The 16,634-nt window shown below is 39.1% G+C and overlaps 1 protein-coding gene across 1 annotated transcript in view; it reads left to right on the top strand.

Annotated features, from left to right (window-relative positions):
- The window catches only part of cfap74 (cilia and flagella associated protein 74), a 525,252-nt gene that overhangs the window by 495,896 nt on the left and 12,722 nt on the right, over positions 1-16,634 (top strand). The window contains exon 36 of the mRNA XM_051931357.1: positions 797-926. Within this exon, the coding sequence (XP_051787317.1) occupies positions 797-926 (130 nt within the window). The remainder of the gene's footprint in view (positions 1-796; positions 927-16,634) is intronic.

The raw sequence follows: 16,634 nt of genomic DNA, 5'->3' as shown, positions 1-16,634 counted from the left end.
ATTCGAACCGGCTACCTTCTGATTGCCAGCACTGATCCCTCGCCTTAGAGCCGACTCTCCGCCTCCACCACAATATAGCTTAAGGTTCTTTAGAATCTGACAGACATTTATTATTTATCCTCCAGTAATGAAGCATGCTGAACTTCAGGGTCACGGGGGTCTGCTGGAGCCAATCCCAGCCAACCCAGGGCGCAAGGCAGGAAACAAACCCCAGGCAGTGTGCCAGCCCACCGCAGGGCACATACACACACACCAAGCACACACTAGGGACAATTTAGGATCGCCAATCCACCTAACCTGCATGTCTTTGGACTGTGGGAGGAAATCAGAGCACCCGGAGGAAACCCACGCAGCCACGGGGAGAACATGCAAACTCCACGCAGGGAGGACCCGGGAAGTAAACCCGGGTCTCCTAACTGCGAGGCAGCAGCACTACCACTGCGCCACCGTGCCGCCCATTCTATGAAATCATTACAATTAATTATTGAACAATATTAAAAAAGGGCATGGTGAAACAATGGTAGGCATCACCTCATAAATCCAGGGTTCAGTGTTTGAATGCATAAGATTTCCTTCAGATATATCCCTCACACTAATTTTTATCCTGACTCTTTAATTAGTTTTGCTCAAGTTCATGCTTATGCAATAACAAATTCAATTTGCTAAAGGCATGTTAGTATAATACTTACTATTCCTGTGAACTAAAAAGACCACATGTTATATGAGAAGTTTTTGTTACCAACAATTATATCTGAATTTTTAAGAACTATGTTACTATTCTACTTTATTACTGCAGGTAGCTCATGTGATAACACTTAAAGGGGCTGCAAGGAACTGTGCCATGTACCTAACTGGAGGGGATCCACTTGATGTTCCAGTAGAATCACTTGTCGAGCTCCCTACAAGAGAAGATCCAGAAAAAGGAGGTATTGGAGAACTACGTGGCCTGAGTAGACACAATATTATCATATTCTTTATAAGACAGTTTTGTCTCTTTTCCATACTGAGTGGACATGGCTTCCAATCTCAAGCAAAAGATTTCAGCATCTCCTAAGAAATCATAAGATATTTTGAAGCTAGTGATAAAAGAGAAATACTACACTTCTATGTGTGTAGCTTGTAGTATGCTTTGAAACTGAGGATGGTACACTGTATACCTGAAGTGTGGATCTTGAATTTGTGCTGCAGTAGTGTCTTAGCCAGTAATAAAAGATTTTATCAAATTACTACCACTAGTATCACTAGTACTAACACTGACTTACTCAGTGGTGAGTTCACTACAACAAAGAGGAACAGCATAAAATGACTGCACCCACAGAAGAATTAATGCATTGGTAATTTCAGACCGAATTGTAATAATCCTTTTAGTAAGCCTTGAGAGGGAACATGGAATCCATCTTAATAAAAGGAGAAGAGTGTGTGTGTCTGTCTGTCTGATCTCTATGTCTCTGTTATATGCTATTTGGTGTGGGATTGCTGAAAGCAAAGCTAATTTTTGTGATGTGCCATCTGTGGGAGTAAAAAATGCAATGCATTTACAAATTGCATTCCAATAGATGGTGCACTGCAAAATATGCTGAGGTCTACATTGATTACTTAGATTTCAACCTGTCATTGATGGGTAGCACAACAAATCTGAATATATAAAACAGAATGTCTGTTCTTCTGCCTGCCTGCCTGCCTGTCTGTCTGTCTCTAACACCATCCTACACCCTTTGACCAATCTGGACCAAGTTTGACATAGTTGCTCTCTAGGACCAAGCGGACAATATAGACAACTTTGGAACCCAAAAAAATTAAACCTATTGTTCCCAGTTGATTGCTTTCTATTTTATGTGTGCTACAGTGTTCACAGCCACACAACATGCCTAGAGGTTAATATTACTTACCTGGGCATCACAGCCTTCTGATTCTACCTAATGTGATACAAAAATGAACGTTCATGGTTAGGTGCTTTCTTCCAAATTTCCATTATGCCACGCATCTCCCCACCACTCATTGTGGGCGATTGCTGTAGTGGAAAATCGAAAGGAGAACCGTTGGTCTTAGATATTGGTGCTTGAATAATGGAGAAGCCACAGAAATTATGTTGTGAAGGTTGAATCAATTGCTCCACTCATCTTCTTCTTCACGTTAATACATTGGTTTAATACATAGAATATCCAATACATAATACATAGGAAAATAATAATACATAGGATATACTCTTTAAGTACTGCTTTGCATATACATAGACACACACATCACAGGGCCAACTATGTACTAAACAGTAAATCTTTTTTTGAAGTCTGGACAACAGCTTAGAAAGTGTGAAAATACAGTATTTCCTTTCTGTCTGCAAAAGGTTTCAGCAAAAATTAGTATAAGTAATGTTGAACCTACATCATCTGACACTTTTTAAACATTTAAGTGCCAAAATGAAGAGAATTGTCCATCATTTGGAAATATTTTGTTTTTACACGTGTACTTTAGGAACTCTTTTAAACCACAGCAGATAAACGTTTATGCAGCCATTTAAAATTCAGCCACATAGTCAATATAAAGAGTGCACGAAAGGTAAGCAAGCAGCACCAAATCCCAGTAACGATATGTCTGCAACACAGACGTAATTACTTTTTACGTTAACATATATCTGTGTACAGTAGGCTATCAAAAGTAAAATCAGATAAAAATCGTCATTGTGTTTTGTTCATCAAAAGACAAGGCTCTGAATAAAACTGTGTGCAATAAAGGTTTTAAAAAATGATCAACCGTTAGGTTAAGAGAAATCATCCCCTCCTGCAATTCTTTGAAACTCACGTTGCATTCCCTATATTTCAAACGACAGACAAAAATCAAAATGGATCTTAAAACAAGTAGCACTTTATGCATCCATAGCCAATTTGAGACTGAGTAGAACTATGGACGCATTTGAAAGCATAACATTTTATTATTTTGACCAGGAAAATATGCTGAACAACAGATGCTTGCAATGTCTTTACATGAGTGCTCCTTCCATCACAAATCTTTCCGCAAGAGTGGGATGCCACTCCTCAAGAACTGAGTCTGGTAGCAGCAGGTAACAGTGTGTTACTATGTAAATACTTCTCAAGCTTACTATAGATTAATATTGTTACATTTAATGCTTTTATATACCAGTTCACCAGAACGTTTTTACATTAACGTTTTATACTTATGTTATTGTCATTTATAATTTTATCATATACTTTGATTTTGCATTTGTTTTCTTACTACAGCAGAACTCCAATTTTATATTCGCATGTTTAACTTTTTCCCACGTTTTTACATTTTTAAATGGTGAGTGGTGGTGATGACTGTTTTTTCAGAAGGAATGTTAATGTTGGAAAAAACAGCAATGTTTATGTTATAGTTAAATAATTAAATTAAATTGCTTTATTGTCATTGTACATAGTGCAATGAGATTCCATGTGTAACTCCTCCTCAAAACAATAATCTTCCCATAAAATGACAAAAATAGAACAATAAAACAAAAATATACAATATGAAAATCTAAGTACAATGTACATATGCATATGGTGCAAAGTGCTCTACCAAAAGCACTTAATGGACTGATTGAGTACATTTATAGCTCCTGGGATAAAACTGTCTCTGAGCCTCAAGGTCCATGCATGAAAGGCTCTGTAGCATTTGCCAGATGGGAAAAGTTCAAATAGACTATGACATGGTGAGTAGAATCCATGCAGATGTTTGTGGCTTTCCTGAGGCAGCATGTGCTATAAATGTCCTCCAGGGCTGGAAGTTGCACCCTGAAAATTCTCTATGCTCTCAACACAACCTGCTGTAGAGCTTTCTAATCAGCAGTTGTGCAGCTGAGATCTCACACATACAAATACATCCATCCATCCATCAATTTTCCAACCCGCTGAATCCGAACACAGGGTCACGGGGGTTTGCTGGAGCCAATCCCAGCCAACACAGGGCACAAGGCAGGAACCAATCCCGGGCAGGGTGCCAACCCACTGCAGGACACACACAAATACACCCACACACCAAGTACACACTAGGGCCAATTTAGAATCGCCAATCCACTTAACCTGCATGTCTTTAGACTGTGGGAGGAAACCGGAGCGCCTGGAGGAAACCCACACAGACATGGGGAGAACATGCAAACTCCACACAGGGAGGGCCCGGGAAGCGAACCCGGGTCCCCAGGTCTCCCAACTGCGAGGCAGCAGCGCTACCAACTGCGCCACCGTGCCACCTATAGTGTTCATACTAACTAATATTATAATATATGGTATTTTAATCTTATTGTCTAAGGCAGGGGTAGTCAACCTTTTTATACCTACCGCCCACTCTTGTATCTCTGTTAGTAGTAAAATTTTCTAACCACCCACCGGTTCCACAGTAATGGTGATTTATAAAGTAGGGAAGTAACTTTACTTTATAAAATTTATAAAGCAGAGTTACAGCAAGTTAAAGCATATAATAATAATTACTTACCAAGTACTTTATGTCGGATTTTCGCTAAGTTTGGCAGAATAAATCTTTATAAAACAACTTATTATAGTTAAATCTATCTTTTTATTTATACTTTGCATACATAGAAATTACATTAGTTAATTGAATTATTAGTGGGATCCCTGAGGCTGATGCTGGGAAACTAAATATTGAATATCCGGTTCAATTTTTGTGAGGAACAAACAAAGGTCTCCCCTTTCAGAAATATTCAGGCGGTTTCTTTCTTTGGTCATAATATGATTAACAGCACTAAATCCTGATTCCACAAGATATGAGGTAGGGAAAGGTATCAATAAACTGAATACCATTTTCCACATATTTGGATACTAGCAAAATACCCGCTGCAGTGTGTTAAAGAGGTTATGTAAACATATATATACATATATACATATATACACATATCTACATATACATATATATACATATATATACATCCACATATATATACATATATATATATATACACATATCAACATATATATACACATACATACATATATATATATACACACATACATACATACATACATACACACACATATATATATATATATATATATACACACACATACAGACACATTAATATATATATATATATATATATATATATATATATATATATATATACTGTATATATATAGACATGCATATATACATACATTCATTGACACACACATATATATATATATATATATATATATATATATATATATATATATATTTATATATAGCCAAATCCCCGCGCTTCGCAGCGGCGAAGTACTGCTTTTAAATTTTTATTAAGAAGAAAAGAAAACCTTTTTAAATTGAGGGAAAATATACCAATAACAATTTGTTAAGGATCTGTTTTTTTGTGAAGCTGCCTTTACACAGCCTCTCCGCTGTTTTATAAACGAACACCATATAAGGCCGTCCTTTCTCCTTGCTTAGCGGTTCTGTATTGTTTTATTGTTCGTTTATTACGATTGTTATAGTTATTGTGTAGCTATTTGAGACTCACTTTTCTGTTCAGGTACCCATTTCCTTTATGTAATCCGCGGATTCTCCGCTATTTTTTGTTCGTTTATTACGATTATAGTTATTTATTGATTCCCTTCTTTAGCTGACTGCCTGCTCATATAAGGCGCTCTGCTGTTTTTTTGTGTAGCAGCCTTTAAACAGGTTCTCCGCTTTTTTATAAACGAACGCCATATAAGGTCATCCTTTTTCCTTGCTTCGCCAAGGAAGCAGCCTTTTTATTTAATCCACGGGTTCTCCGCTGTTTTATTGTTCGTTTATTACGATTGTTATAGTTCTCTTTGTATACCACGTTGTCAGTTCAGCACTCCGGTTGTAATATGACCAAGCTGTGCAAGCTTACTGTTGAGAATGCAACGTATAGTTGTACAAGAGAAAAGCAATCTTGCCTCAAATCAATGGCAACCTTTTGTAGGTCTATGAACTTAATTTAAACTTTAGGTGTACACGGTGCTTTGTTTCCGAAGTACCTGCACTCATGAAAATGTCTGTATGCGTCAGTCGCTTCATATTCTTTTCCTACATTATCAATTGTGTAATGTGTTTTTTGAACAGGTTTGATTCATCGAAGTGATCACTCGTGCTGCGTTCAGTCAGTTCACGTGAGCCGCTCTCTTGTGTGATGTTGCGATGTCCACGGCTTTATTTAATGTTAGCTAAGACCCGGCACTTAAAAGTTTCTCGCTACAGCAATTTTAACTCCGTTACAAAGTCATCCAAAGTCTCGTTTATACCTCGTGTCTTCTCATTAAACTTGTATGTCACGAGTATGGTATTGCAAACGGCAGCAGGAGCGTTTCTATAAACTTAATTTAAACTTACGGTTTACACCGTGCTTTGTTTCCACAGTAGCTGCACTTATAAATATGCTTGTATGCGTCACGCGCTCGCTTGTTATTGTTTCGCTGCCTTCTCAATTGTGTAATTTCTTCAGCGCTCTTTGGGGCTCTTCCTTGTTTTCTACGTACTGCGTTCACAGTCAGTTCACGTGATTACGTGGGAGGCGTGATGACGTGATACGCAACTCCGCCTCCCACGGCCATCGAGCTGCAGTCTATTACAGTATATGGACAAAAAAGAGGTTCCAGTTATGACTGTTACGCATAGAATTTCAAAATGAAACCTGCCTAACTTTTGTAAGTAAGCTGTAAGGAATGAGCCTGCCAAATTTCAGCCTTCCACCTAAACGGGAAGTTGGACAATTAGTGATGAGTGAGTCAGTCAGTCAGTGAGTGAGTGAGTCAGTGAGGGCTTTGCCTTTTATTAGTATAGATAAGACCGGCATTTTTTTATTTTGCCATAGGTTTTCATATCCACCACTGTCGAATTTATGTTTACTTTCTTCATCATATCTAATTTCTAACAGTTCTTCTTGGCAAGTTGTATCAGCCTCTTCAATATTTGCGGTAAAAGGATTTTTCATCCAGTCATATACCTTCAATTTCAAAATATCTTCAAATCGTTTTTCCATGTCCAATTTAATTTCGTTGAGGTGGCTACTGAATCTGTCAATATCCTCTGGAGTTGCATCATCTTTTATAGATGATAATTGAGGAAACTGATGAAATTCTCTCTTCAATAGATTATGACGAAGTAGTTCAAGTTTGTCAATAAATAATAGCACAATACTTTGGCAACCTATAAGAGTTTTATTAGCTCCTTGAAGCTGCAAATTGACATTGTTAAATCACTTGAAAATATCTGCCAAGTAAAAGGCATCATTCTTTACTGTTCTTAACTATTGACACAGATTGGTCTCATTATTACTTTCAAAAAATTGTATGACACTATCATATAATGCTACAAATCTAGCCAAAGATGTACCCTTTGACAGCCACCTACCTTCTGTATGCAAAAGTAACTTAATAAAATCTTCATTATTGTCCTGGCAAAGCTGCCAAAACATTCTAACATTCTTTGCATTGAATTTGATCTTGTTTACGGCTCAAATTATTATAGTTAATGATGAATGGAAACTTGTACTTAGATGTTGTCCTACAAGATGTTGTCTGTGCACCACACAATGAATACATAAAACATTTGGCACTTCCTGCTTCAGATAAGCAACAAATCCACGATAGCGACCTACCATTGATGGTGCTCAATCAGTAGCGCATGCAACAATATTATTCAAAGGAATATTATTTTTTGTAAAGTATGTTCTCACAGTATTAAATATAGATAATCCTTTTGTATCTGTGATGAGATTTATTGCGAATAGTATTTCTTCTCGTAATATATTGTTTTCATCAAAATAACGTACATATGCCATCAATAAAACATCATTATCTGCAATGGTAGATTCGTCCAATTGCATGGAAAATGAAGAGTTTTGGATAATACTTATAAGTTTGTTTTCAACATTAACTGCCATTTCATCAATTCGTCGCTTTACTGTGCTATCGCTTAGGGGCAACGTTTTTAAAATTTGAGGTATATCCTGATGCATTACTGTTAAGATAAATTCTTTTATAGAGGGTATTATTACAGTTTCTCCAATATTATAGCTTTTACCACTTTTTGCAATTAATTGTGAAATGCAATAAGTGGCAATTAATCCATCTTCGTTCGTTGTATGTTGTTTCTTAAATGATGCAACGATAGTTGAACGATTTTGAAATTTTTTATATATTTCCTGAAAATATTTAATGGGCTTGTCCTTGTCATTTGGATGCTTTGTAGAAAGATGTTCTCGCAATCGACTTGGCTTCATTGCCTCATTGGATAATGTTTTATGGCACAATAAACACATTGGATTTTGTTTATTTGCAACAGATTCTATGAAATCCATCTTCAGATACTCTGGCGAATAGCTGCATGCGTATTTCTTTTTTTGAGACATGGGCTCACGATATTTCACAATATTTTGTTTGAAGCTGTAAGCGCGTGCTTGCTCTCAGAAATCTAACTACGTACTGAATTTAGTTTCAATTACGTAATGATTTAGCTTCACTTACGTAACGTGAACAAAACTTAGGCGCTTGAAGTCTGTTGCGTGGTCGCGACTTTTGGAAGGCTGCGCGCTTTTCCGATCTGGTATGCGAGACATCCTTCTCGTCTCCTGGCGTTGGTCAGGCAGTATCAGGAGTTCCGGTCTCTGGACAGCACAGCGTACGTTGGACATGGATGGTCAGTCAAGGTACTGGCTATCACGATCCCGCGAGGTTTTCATCAGACCGTAATCTTGAAAGATATGTGGATCCAACAACAGCCGTTGGGAGTCAGGATCGGGATGTAGTAATCGTAGCTCCTCATACATTGAAATGATGAATGTGTTGACAGAGTAACAAATGCTGGGTACCTCTGTCGATTAGTATGTAATCGCAGCGCCATTTGGTTGCTCCGCTACCGCCCACCATGAAAGCTGGAACGCCCACTAGTGGGCAGTAGGGACCAGGTTCACTACCACTTGTCAAAGGTATTGAAGAACCCTAATACCTAATAATGTCATTTGAGTGCTTATATATTCTATGTGCTAGCTTGACAGCTTGCCCTTTACTCACTCAAAGGTCCAGCACTTGCATCCTTAAAACAAAATCTGCCTGCTTGCTTCCTCGGATACAATGATGACCTTGTCTCACAGCTTGACTCACAGAAACTCAAAACAAAGCAAGTGAGAAGGACAAGCGGCCTCTCTAACAAAATAAATGGTGTCTTTTTAAAGCTGCTCCAGGCCTAGGCTTTTCTTAGCTAAAATCATTAAAACTTAATAATAATGCATATTAATTCCTTAATCAAAATTCTCAACAATATGAGTCCAGGGAGGCGAGGATGTTGGGTTTAATGTAAGAGAGAACCAGTCTTTCAAAGCACTTCATTATTATCGTTGTCAGAGCAATTGGACAATAGCCATTCGTATTATTATATAAATAGCTACTGTATATATCAGTAATTTACTGTATTAAAAACAATGTTACAGATTTCATAAGTGTGCTGTAACTTTAGTGTAGCAATTAAAAAAAAGTTATTAAACACTAATCGTGATAATAAGAACAAAGGCAGTAATAGTCAAGTATTAATTTTGTCATAATCTTAAACCCCTATTTAAAGTGTACATGTGCCATGTAAATGTGAAGCCTGAAAAAGTCAATGCTGTATGTAATAAGGTCAAGTGAATCACAGTTTAATGCATACAGCATTGCTTTTGATCTAAGCCCTCCAAAACTATGTAACGGTACAAGATTACAGATCAAGCCATTACATTATAATCTGATTGAAGCTACCACTTGGACTGTAGGAGGACAGGCACTGCAGAATATAGGACAGAGCAAGATTGTGTAAGGCTTTATACATCATTAGTAGTATTTTAAAGTTAATTCCAAATGACATGGGCAACCAATGTAAAAACGAAAACTGGTGAGATGTGCTCAGATTTTCTTTTTCTAGTTAAGATTCTTGCTGCTGCATTGTGTACTAATTGTCATTCTTAGGTAGTCCTGTTAGGAGTTCATTACAGTAATCTAGCAGATTAAAAACAAAAGCGCAAATTAATTTCTCAGTGTCTTGCAATGTTATAAGAGATCTAACTTTTGCAATATTCCTTAAGTGAAAAAATGCAGTCCTAGTAATTTGGTTAATGTGCGATTTTAAATTTAGGTCAGAGTTCATCAAGTCAAGTCGGGGAGCATGCACTGGTACAGTGCGTTGCCACACCCACTACACAACGAAACAACTTGGGATCCCGGTTTGCAACCCCCCAGGCAGACACACGGTCCAGTCCCACCCTCCGGAAATGACCCTCTATTTGCCGCAGCCAGGTGTTACGTGGGCAACCCCTTGGCCTGGTCCAACCACTCGGGTCCTCAACAATGATGATCTTATGAGCCGGATCACCCTCGGGGTAACGCGCCACATGGCCGTAGTGCCGTAACTGATGATCCCTCACAATGCAGGTAATGTGCCTCATTCGGGACTCCATGAGCAATCACTCATTCGACGCAAAGTCAAACCAATGGTACCCAAGGATTGTCCAGATAGACACAGTACCAAAGGAGTCCTGTTTTCGTCTCAGGTCACTGGATAGCGTCCATGTCTCACAACCATATAGCAAGACAGGAAGCACCAGGGGCCTCATGCATAACGCCGTGTGTAGAACTCACACTATAACATGGCGTAAGCTCAAAAGCAGGAATGTACGTACGCACAGAAAAATCCAGATGCAGGAATCTGCACGTACGCAAACTTCCACGTTCTTCCGCTACATAAATTCCGATCAGCGTGAAAAGTAACGCACGTGCACGCGCCTTCTGTCCCGCCCCAACTCCTCCCAGAATTACGCCTCTTTGTATATGCAAATCAATATAAATAGCCCTTAAGCTCAGCCTTCTGTGAAAAGACAATGGGAAAAGCACGGGGGAAAATATAAGAATTTCAGCGAATACCACATGGAGGCAAAGGAAAAACGTACTATTTGTTGGTTTAAACAGTGGTATAATCAACAAAATGAAGTTGGTCAAGTGACAGAGTGTCGGAGAAACTCGAAAGCTCAAGTTCACAAAGTCGCACAGTGCCCGAAATAATAAAGTAATCACATATCAAAGTCGCTGTGAAAAGGCAAGTCGTAGCCCACTGTCTGAATGTCATATGAAAGCTTATTAGGGTACAGAGAAAAGAAATAGGCACACAGTGGGGAAAAAAGCACGAAATGTCAACTTTAATCTCGAAATTTCCACTTTAATCACATAGTTTATTTTGCCATTAAAGTAGAACATCATAAACTTCATCTTAAAATTGTTTAATTTACTAGTTTCTCAAATCCCATTGTAACAAAAGTAGCACATTAAATGCTTTGTTCTGTATTTGATCTTCTATGTGCTCTGTGTGTGAATCACTACCTGCTTCTTAAACAGGCTTTCTTTTTCTCCAACAGGACACAGAATCCATTACATTCGTGATATTACAGCTCTCTGAATAATTAAAATACTGAGATGCATACGTAATATCTTTTTCATGATGATAGGAGTTAAAGTATGTTATTAAACATGGGAACACGGTGGCACAGTGCTTGTTCATGTCTCACGCAAGAGGCTTGCTGCACCATGCGGGACCTTCAATAAAATAATTTATTGCAGCAGTACTGTCTCTTTCAAACGTACTAACCTCCAATTCCTGTCCTTACTTTTCTTTCTCCAAATACCCAATCGCCACACAATCAGCTCTGTAATAGACGTGAAGCCATCTGTAAGCTTAGAATGCCGATTCTTCAAAACTTTTAAGGAACGTTGAAATATCTTCGTAGTACATGTTTAATTATTCTATCTGTCTATCCTTCCAGTGTCACGTCAGCACGAGTAAGAATACAGCGCAATGCAGGAACAATCCCTGAACTAGCTAGCGCTGCGGCACCGTGTCCTCACATGTTTAATTATTAACAATACTGATTATTTAAATGAAGTTAAAGTTTTATCTGTATAATATAATCAACATATTTTGCTGCATTTCATCTTAAAAATGATATCGTCATCATATGTAAATACGCGCTTTATAAAGTGGCGCAGGTTTTGCAATATTATAACTGTATCCCAAGTTTACAGTGAGGTGATTGTACTTATAAGTACAAACAGTTCTACAAACAAGGAGCACTTGATGGACTGATTGAGTCCGTTTATAGTTCTTGGGATGAAACTTTTTCTAAACCGCGAAGTCTGTACAGGAAAATCTCTGAAACGTTTTACCGTGGCTGAGGCAGCGTCTGCTTCATGCTGTATACCGATAATTCTCTTTCCGATCAGCTGCTGCTGTGATTCCCCACTCAGATACAATGATATAAATACTCCGAGTGGTGGAGTGAGAGTAATATGGAAAAAGATGATCTGCTGTGGCAACCCTTAACGGGAGCAGCTGAAAGAGGAAGAAGATTCATTGAGAGTAACAACGCTAAAGCAGTTATGGTATTTGGAATACTATGGCTTTTCCCTGGACCATTATATTGCTGCAGGTTAATTACAATGAGATGCATTACACTAATAAACAATATGCAGTTAGTTTCAGTGTATTTATAAAGCCGCTTCAGGAATGTGGGTATGAGAAAGAAAGGGTGACCACACAGGAACAGTAGCACTGCTTTGACGCTGGGTGCCGCCAGTCTGCAAAACCGAGCGGAGAAATTGCGTACGCCAGGGCATGAGGTACCGTGGAAATGTGCGTGGCTTTACGCCAGGTTTAGGTTTTATACATCACGATTTGAGCATGGAAACATTCGTACGCAACATTTCTGTGCGTACGCACCGTTTATACATGAGGCCCCAGGTCTCTAAAGACTTGGACCCTCGTCCTTTTGCTTAGATATTGGGAGCGCCACACACCCCTTTCCAGCAACCTCATGACCCCCCATGCTCTACCAATCTGTCTACTGACTTCATAGGAAGAGCCACCAGAGACATGAATGTCACTGCCAAAGTAAGTAAACCTCTCAACAAGGTCAACACTATCTCTGCAAACAGACACACTGCTGATGGCTGTGCCCAAGAGGTCATTAAAGGCCTGGATCTTGGTTTTTATCCAGGACACTCGCAAGCCCAGACACTCAGACTCCTCGCTCAGTCTCTCGAGCGCCCTGATCAGAGGCTCCATTGACTCCGCGAAGATCACAGCATCGTCAGCAAAGTCAAGATCCATGAACCTTTCTTCACCTACAGACGCCCCACAGCCGCTGGACCATACGACCTTGCACAACACCCAGTCAATGCAAGCATTGAACAGAGTAGGAGCAAGAACACACTCCTGATGAACCTCAGAATCAACTGGGAAAAACACAGAGGTCCTGCCTCCACTTTGCACAGCACTCACAGTACCAGTGTACAGGCCAGCCATGATATCCAGCAACCTCAAGGAGATCTGGCGAATCCTCAGGATGTCCCACAGGGCAGCCCGATCAACTAAGTCAAATGCTTTGCCAAAATCGACAAATGCTGCAAAGAAACTCTGCTGATATTCACGTTTGCGCTACATGAGAACCCTCAGTGCCAGGATGCAGTCGATGGTAGACTTCTTAGGCGTAAAACCAGACTGTTCTGGTCGCTGGTAGGTGAGCAAGTGATCACGGATCCTATTGAGGACGACCCTAGTAAGGACTTTACCCGGCACCGAGAGCAGTGTTATCCCCCTGTAGTTGCTGCAATCCAGGCGATCACCCTTCCCTTTCTAGATAGGGACAACAAGTCCCATTTTCCAGTCAGTTGGGATGATGCAGAGTCTCCCAAATGGAAGCAAAGATTGCTTGCAATACCAGGAGGACAGCCTTACCACCAGCCTGGAGAAGTTCGCCCCGGATACCACAGATCCCTGCAGCCTTTCCTCCCCCTCAGCTGGTTAATCACCTGTGCAATCTCAGTGAGATTGGGTGGTTCACAGCTAATTCGAGGATCAGCCCCAAGAACCGTGGACCCAGAGATATCCAACGTCCTAGCCGGTGGATCAGCTTTGAACAGCTGCTCAAAGTACCCAGCCCAGTGGGTCACAACTGCAGTGTCATCCGTAAGGACCGCTCCATCAGCTGCCCTGACTGCTACTCTCCCAGGAACAGATTCAGATGTGCACAATGCTTCGATTCCTCTGTAAGCAGGATGTGGGTCCCTACACCACAGATGGTGTGTCACTTGCTCACAGTTTCCTCTAACAAATGCCTCTTTATCTGCCCTCAGAGCCCTCGCAGCTGTCCTTCTCAGTTCCCGGTACAGACCAGAGTTGCCATTGAGCCATGTGCTGCGACTCCTCTCAATGATATCCAGGGTGCCCTGCGAGATGAAACACCTCCTTCTGGGAACACTGGTAACACCAACACAACCCTAAGCAACCTTCAGGATCTTGTCACGGAAGGTCTTCCACATCACATTAGGATCGGCAGTCGTACCCAAACCCGAAAGTTCCTCACACAAACTGCGTGCAAACTCATTAGAAACAGCCTGGTCTTGGAGTCTGGCCGTCCAGGCTCATTTTCCTAGTAGGTATATACAATACAATGTTATGGACCTCCAAAGTACAATCACCACAACTAACAAAGAATTTTCTACCTGTTAAATAAGACAAACTATTTTAAGAGTCTGCCGGAGGGGCCCACCCATTGTCTAAGGCGAGTTATGACAATACTGTGATCTATGTTGCCAAATGCTGCACTCAAGTCTAAACGAACAAGAACAGATACTAATTTAACCAGTGTAGTTTCTGTACTATGATTTTTTTTCTAAAACCTGACTGAAATTTGTCAAGAATAGAATGTTTATTCAAGTAAACATTTAACTGCTTAAAAACTGCTTTTTCTGAATTTTACTTAAGGAAAGCAGGTTAAATGCATCTAAACTTGTTAAAGACAGAGAATTCTAGATTATTTTTAGAGAGTCAGGGAAGACCCCCCTGTATCTAATGATGAGTTCACTATTTCAAGTACACTATCAATTAACATGTCAGAGAATTCTTCGAAAAAGACTGTTGGTACTGAGTCAAGGACGCAGGTGGAGCGTTTCAGTTGAGAAATTGTTCTGCACCGTTCATAGAGCATGCTTTGGTTTGACAAGATTAACTTTGGGGAAGGGGATGTATTTTATTATTTCTAATATCATTTATTTTGTGTTTAAAAAATATGGCAAAAGCCTCACAAGTTGCACTAGTAGTTTTTAGGAGGCATTCCATCGAGTGAGCTGAGTTTAGAAGATGATCAATAGTTCAGAATAAAACTCTTAGATTTATAATTTTAGAGAAATATGACTGCCTCTCAAGGTGGACTGCTTTGTTATATTCAATTTGTTCCTACAGTACTTCATAGTAGACTATTAGTTTAGTTTTTCTCCATTTATGCTCAGCTCTCTGGCATTTTCTCTTTACATCTGACACTCTTTGTGACTTCCAAGGTATTTTTAGTGCTGGAGGATTTTTAATAGTATGTCAGCTGCAGTCATTCCCTCAGCATTCAAATTTTCCAATTTAATAGTTACATTACTAGCTGTATTAAGGCAAGAACTACATTTGTACTAATTGTTTAGAATATTAGCAAACCATGAAGCTGAAACTGAATCAAAATAATGTTTTTTAACAATATGCTTCTCATTAATTGTAGATAACCAGTATTTCTGCATCTAATAATATGTACAAATGGTCAGATATCATATATCTTGTTAAAAATAGCACAAATAAAACTATTTTTATTTCCTGAAGCATTTTAAAACCAATCCATGTAAAACCTTTTTTTTTAACTTGTAAAGAGTCGAATTGCCTGTAGTTTCTCCAGTACTGCAAGTCTTAGTATTTATTTCTGGTTTCAACACCATTCTGCTGCACAGATGTGTCCTGTCCATTTTCAAACCATTTTTAAAACATTCTTGTAAAGTCAAATCAACCAATAAAATATGCAACTGACTTTATGAACATTAGCTATAACATGGCAATTAAAGGTTGATTCTGTTATTTTCTGTACAAATACTGTGTAAATTACAGTGAACAATACTTAACACTAGAATTACCAAAGCCTACAAAAAAACTTGTAAATCTGGACCACCTTAAATCCCTTCAAACCTCTCCATCAGTGTCTTTTGTCTTGTAAATGTGCTGATCAAGACAAGCAGCAAGCAGCCTATTATTCCATCCCCCACCGCTACAGAATGTGCACAAAGTTCTCCCAGCTCATGCCTTGATTATCTGTGAGTGAAGTGCTGGAGTTTTAGAGTGGAAATAATAGATCGTTATTTGGAACACATGCATTTCATGTGTGTTCAATTCCTACAATTAACTTTGCAAACACATCTTTAAAACAGAAACGTTTTTCATATTTTAGTAATAAATGACAAAATGTAGGCATAAACTATATAATGTGTGAAGCCTGAAGTCCAAAGGTCAAATAAACACTTTCACAAAAGTTTCAAAGATGATACAACAGTTTCTGTGGCACAGCGGTAAGAATTGCTGACTTGTAATCAAGAGTCCCCCGGTTCGATCCTCACTGCCTCCTATATTTACCGGTTTGAGTAGTGAGTTGCTCTTATTGTTAATATTATACAATAAAAACATACATTTGATTTGCATCTGTAACAGCCACAGTAAATTTATAGTACTTGTAAAATGTAGTGTTTTTTTTTTTCACTTTTATTCTCTCAGTCACGATCACAATACATACTACCGCCCCCCCCCCCCCCCCCCCCGCCAGG

The sequence above is a fragment of the Erpetoichthys calabaricus genome, chromosome 8 (genome assembly GCF_900747795.2).
Source record: "Erpetoichthys calabaricus chromosome 8, fErpCal1.3, whole genome shotgun sequence".
Classification (NCBI taxonomy): Eukaryota; Metazoa; Chordata; class Cladistia; order Polypteriformes; family Polypteridae; genus Erpetoichthys; species Erpetoichthys calabaricus.
The sequence above is the reverse complement of the archived record's forward strand: the minus strand, read 5'-3'. Positions and strand labels throughout refer to the sequence as shown.